The sequence below is a fragment of the Charadrius vociferus genome, unplaced genomic scaffold (assembly GCF_000708025.1).
Source record: "Charadrius vociferus isolate BGI_N301 unplaced genomic scaffold, ASM70802v2 scaffold600, whole genome shotgun sequence".
Classification (NCBI taxonomy): domain Eukaryota; kingdom Metazoa; phylum Chordata; class Aves; order Charadriiformes; family Charadriidae; genus Charadrius; species Charadrius vociferus.
Window position 1 is genome coordinate 243,598 of NW_009646404.1, and position 5,533 is coordinate 249,130.

Genomic DNA, 5,533 nt, shown 5'->3' on the forward strand with positions numbered 1-5,533 from the left:
CAGGACGGACCTTCCGCCTCCAGCATCGGCACCGGCTCTGCTCCACCGGCACCGGCACGGGGAGCGACCCTCCTCTCCCGGCACCGGCATCAGTCCTTGGAGCCCGGCCCCAGGACCGGCCGGCCTCCATCAGCACCGGCGCTTCTTCCCCGGCACAGGGTCCGCTCCTGCCCCGGCACCGGGACTGACCCTCCTGTCCTCCTTCCCCCGGCACCGACACCAGTTATCCCCCGGCACTGGGACCAGTCCGTCTCCCCGGCGGTACCGGGACTGCTCGTCCTTCTCCAGCACCAGGACCGACCTTTCCCCGGCGGCACCGGGACCTCCCGTCTGTCCCAGGTACCGGTGCTGCGGGAGCGGGGGACCCGCGGGGAGGGGGCCGGGGCAGCCCCAGCCCCCCTCGCACCGCTGGGTGATGGAGGTTGGGCAGCTCTTGGGACGATCTGGGGGCTCCCCTGCCACGCACACACCGGGGTGTCCGTGGATGGGGTGTGGGCACAGGGTCAGGGGGGACCACTCATCCCACCACCCCCGGAGCGCAGACCCAGGGGTCACCCGTGGGGACCCTCCCCACGGAGGCCATCATGGGGAGGCGATGCAGGGTTTGAGCTGTGTCCCTCCGTGGGATGCGCGGGGCTCCCAGAGAAGGAGGAGGCAGCAGCCCGGCATGCGGCAAGGTAGGGCTTTGAAGGTGAACCGCAGGCAGCTGGCTCCTTGGCAGGTTCCGGGAGGTGATGAGCTGCGTGCGGCTTCCTTTTCCTTCCAACCAAACATGCACCACAAGTCTCTTCTTCCCTAGTTTTATCTGAGGAGCCTTGGGTAAGTCCTCATACAGTGGGCTCTTGCGGAAATTGCACCTTTTTTGACGCAAAAGCAAAAATGCCAGAGCCCTTCGGACCAGGGCTGCTGCCGGATCCCTGCAGCCCACAGCAAAGCTCTTGGATGAGTCCCTGCTCCCTAATGCCGTCGGACATGTCCATCAGCCAGTAGCTCATCCCAGGGCTGTGCCCAGCGTGGAAACCCCTGCGTGGGGCCAGTGCTGGGGCTGCTCTTGCCCGCTGGATGCTGCCGGTTTGAATTAGGTCAGGCTTTCATCTCAGGCAGGCTCAGCTCCCCACTCCAGCCCCGGGGATTGATGATTCGTGGCAGGCGCCCGGGCAGGGGGAGGAAGGGGCTCTCACTGCAGCACCGTGGGGTGGCAGGGAGCCGAGGACGCGCCGTGTCACTGCGCAGAGAACAGGTGATGTGCTGTTTTGAAAGCACCTTCCTTATGATCCACTGAGATCAGACAAGTGGGGCGGTCAGGAAAGGCTCCAGACAGACTCAAGGGATGTGTACACCTTCGGGGCGCAGATTTTCAGCCAGTGGAAGGAGCCACAGCGGCCACTGTGACCCCCTGTCTCTGCAGCATCGTCCCCCCAGCCTTTTCAGAAGGTGAAGCCTGTGCTAATGAAAGAGATGGGTGAACCAGCCAGATCCTTCCCCGGGGCTGTGTCCTGGTGAAACTGGGGCTGAGAGCTCTCCCATGAGCTGCAAGGGCCACGCCATGAGGGATGCAAAGGTCTTGGGATGGCCCAGGCTCCCTTCGCTCCGTGAGTTAGTAGCTGCTCTCGGCATCAGCAGCCTCTGTGCAGGGAGAGACGGGCAGAGGACAGGGACAGCGGAGAGGTGGGGGTGAAGTAAAGTCCGTAGCAGTGGAAAGGCTGAGCTTAACCCTGGGACAGCACAGGGTGGTGGTGACGCTTTGGGAGCAGGTCACTGGGGGACCAGACTGGGTGCTGGGGCTGGGCGCTGAGGCTGGCTGGCACTGAGCATCCCAGCAAGCACAGCTGCCCTGGAGCCGTTCGTGTGGTGCGATGCCTGGCTGGCTCCTCGCTCCCCCAGCAGCATGAAGTCCGCTCCAGTATCCACCAGTAAACCCCCTGAGAAGGAGGGATGTGACGTGGAAGTGGGAGCGGAATATGGAGCTGGGATCCTGCGCTGCTCTACCCATTGCCCAAAGTTATGTCTGGAGGTTGCAGTGAGACTTTCTTCAAAGCCCCGCGCTCCTTAATCACAGGATAATGCAGAGAGCTCTCCAGTTACAGCGCTAATAACCACAGCAATTTGGTTTCTGTAGTGGTATATTGTGGAGATAATTAGATGAGGGATTCCCAGCTCGTTTGGCTGGGTGATGAAAGCCTCCTCTGCGCCGAGGCAGAGCTGTGCCACCATCCCTGCCAGCAGCACCAGCCCGCTGCCCCAGCCACCAGCGCCTCTCATTAACTGGAGGGGGATGCTGGAAATTTATTTTCCAATTAACTCTCCCTGATTTCACAACAAAAGCAAACACCAGTCGGGCAGTGCCCACCTGGGAGCGAGAGGCTCAGGGCACTGGTGGGGCAGATCCCGGTCTGGGGAAACTTTCTCTTTCCAAGTGGTTTGTCGGTAATTGCACCCTGGGGTGAGGCAGCGCTGTGGAGCACCAAACCGTGCGGTGCTGTGGAGGGTCCTGCTGCCTCGGGCATGTAAAGGGAGTGTTTTGGGGGGAAGATGCTCAAAGACACCAGCCTGGTCCAGGCTACAGCTTGTCTCAGTGTCAGGTCAAGTCCAAGCCCTGAATTTGAACCAGAGCTGAGAGCAAGGAGCGGAAATTTGGAGCCTGGGTCCAGCAGAGAGGGTTGCTGATGAGGCTTTGTCGTTTTCAAGAGCAGCAAGAGGGGTCAGCAGTCATTAGAGATCTTGTGTCCCTGCCCAGCTGGGGCACTCGCAGCTCTTGAGGCTCTGCAGAGATGTCACCTTCCTGGGCCAGGTGTCCCAAGCACCGCTCCTCAAAGGGACATCCCACACAGAACCGAGCCCTTCTGGGTACCTCTGGGGCTGGGCTCGCAAGACTCCGCGAGACGGGTGCTGTGAGGAACATCCCCTAAGAGCTGTTTGCTGCCATCTCTGATGCCCCTGTCATCCCCATTGCTCCATCACCCAGCCATGCCCACCCAGCTACCCCCAGTGCTTGATGAAAATGCTTACAAGCACCTTCATATTCAATTTATCCTATAAAGTGCCAAAAGATTCCTCCTGCCCTGCAATGCCCCCGCGGTCACAGGCTGGGGGACAAGCTCTGTGCTGGAAGGTGGGTTAGCGCTGGCACTGAGGACCTGGCTCCAGGGGCACCTCTGGGCTCGATATGTGCTCTCTGAAGCCTGAGCCAGCAGCAAAGCCTTCACCAGGGCTGCTCCGGGTGGACCCTCCATCTCAGGGTGGTGGTGGTCCAGCTGTGGCACACAGCAGGGTCCATCCCCAGTGCTCCCCACCCTCCCAGGCACCCACACTCCCCAGAGGTGGCTGCGCTTCAGCAGTGTGTCTATAGCCCCCGCTGTACTTGACGTCCCTGCCAGATGAGAACTCCCATACAAACCCGGGCTATTATTATCTCCGTCTTCCACTGTGCTAATGGTCTCTCAGGAAACAGTCTTCTTTTTTTTTCTTTTTTTTTTTTTTTTTTTCTTCCAGCTTTTAAAACCCACAAATACCGGAGGAGTGGTAACGAAAAGCCAGGCATGGCAGAGAGGAGCGCCAAGCCCTTACCAAGCGCAGGAGAGCCAGTGTCCCCCTAACCTGGTGGGGACAGGGAGTGGTGACCAGGCAGGACCAGCCAAGGATCAGCTCTGGGGCTTTCTGGTAGGCACAGATGAGGGCTGGGGAGGGCAATGTGCAGCACTGGGGATACTGGGGATGGCTGTGGCACAGGGCGACTGGAAAACCTGCATGATGAGGGGCAAGTGGGGGTCCCAGCTGCTCCCCACCTACCGTGCTTGGGTGGGAAGCGTATGGGGCTCCATGACATTGGGGAAGGGGTCCCTTCTCGGGCATGGCTCTGCTGCTTCTTTTCTTCTGCTCGCTCCCCATTTTGGTGTTTCAATGCTTTGTGCGCTGCCACAGACCGCTCCGTCTGCCAGAGGGTGCTGCCAGCTCCAGCAGCCTTAAAAAAGGGTGGCACCAGCCCCACAGCCAGGGTTTCTGCCGGGTGCTGGGTGCCACCAGGGAAATGACCCATGGATTATTTGGGGTTTACAAGCAGCTCCTGTAAATCGGAAGCAAAGCAAAAGCCACAAAGCGTGAGATTATATAAACGGAGCTGGAGGCAGCTGCGGCACAGCCTGTAATTAATTCGTGGCGGTGAAGTGCTTTGAAGATCCAGGGCGACGTCGATGCCGGGTGTAAGACAGCTCGAGGGACAGCACCCGCCGGCGGCAGGGTCCTGCTCAGCCCCAGCTCCCCTGGGACAGTGTCCCCGCTCCTGCAGGGATGCTGCGAGGGGAAGGGGGCAGTGGTGCAGCTCAAGCACCCCATGAACCCGCTGGGTGTCGGGCTTGGCCCCGCAGAGCCCATCCTGCAGCTTCCACCCTCCCTCCCAAAATCACACAGGGGGCACAGCTCGGGCTCAAGGCTACAGAAACTTTATGTGATAGGAAAACTTTTGTGGTCCTCCAGTAAAAACAGAGATTACCAACCAACAGAGATCACCGACCCCCTGCTTCCAGAGCATCCGCATGCTGAACTGGGGCCACAGCTCAGGCTCGCTTCATTTCAGGTTCACGCAATGCATTAAGCGAGGGCCAAACCACTGTCGGTTAAGCAAGAAATATTTAGAGGAGTCAGAGAGTCCTGCCTGCTGGTGATGCATCCCTCCTCACAGCCCCCGCAGTTCCACTGGGACCAACGTAACGTCCTGGTGCGGGAAAATCCCCCTTGTTTCGCTGCAGACCTGGCTATGGCTCAGGGTTCTCGGAGGCCCTCGTTGCTAATTGCCTGGCTGAGGTTTATCCTCGTTACACAAGCGGTTCTCCACACGCAATCGTTGACCTCATCTTACCACAGTGCCTTCTCCATCCCATCCCCACCGGGAAGTGCAGGGAGAGCAACGGGCTGCCTGTCCACTGGCAGCTCCGTGGCCCCAAGAGCATCCCGAAATAGGCTGGAAAGTGCCCAGCCCACGGTGATGGGGTCCCTGGAGGCATCCCGCTCCTGCTCGGTGGCTCACGGTGATGCTGATCAGGAAGGCAGGACCGGGGCAGAGACTTGCTGTGCCTTTCGGTGGCACAGAGCTGAGCTGCTTCCTCCCATTTCCTTGGCAGCACCGGCGCCATCGGCAATGCGAGCGATGGCAGACCAGGCTGCGGCGGCGGCAGATGCTTCCCCAACCCTGGCACCTTCCCCGGGCTCACCCCGATGTGGGGACACCGATGGGCTAACATACCATCCCACCGGCACCAGGGAGGACAGCAGTGGCCGAGATGGCTGTGGGCTCCTTTTCTCCATGGACGGTGACACGAAGCCTCTCCCCTCACCCCAGCCTGGGGGGATGCTCCTGGCCGACCTCCCACGGGCCCCCCAGCCCCGGCTGAGCCCAGCCAAGTCCCGCACAGCCCCGTCCTCCCCCAGCGTCTCCCCATCGGAGAGTCGTGCCGCGCTGCTCCGCCTGCGGGAGGCCAGGCTGGAGGACACCAAGAGACGGCTGTCGGAGGCCGTGCAGGAGCCCCTCAGCCGGCTC

General features: G+C 60.7%; 1 protein-coding gene across 1 annotated transcript in view; it reads left to right on the forward strand.

Moving 5' to 3' along the window:
- The first annotated feature begins 5,143 nt into the window (after positions 1-5,143).
- LOC104295194 (testis-expressed sequence 2 protein-like) overlaps positions 5,144-5,533 on the forward strand; it is a 4,359-nt gene continuing 3,969 nt past the window's right edge. The window contains 1 exon segment of the mRNA XM_009894916.1: positions 5,144-5,525. Coding sequence (XP_009893218.1) covers positions 5,144-5,525 — 382 coding nt within the window.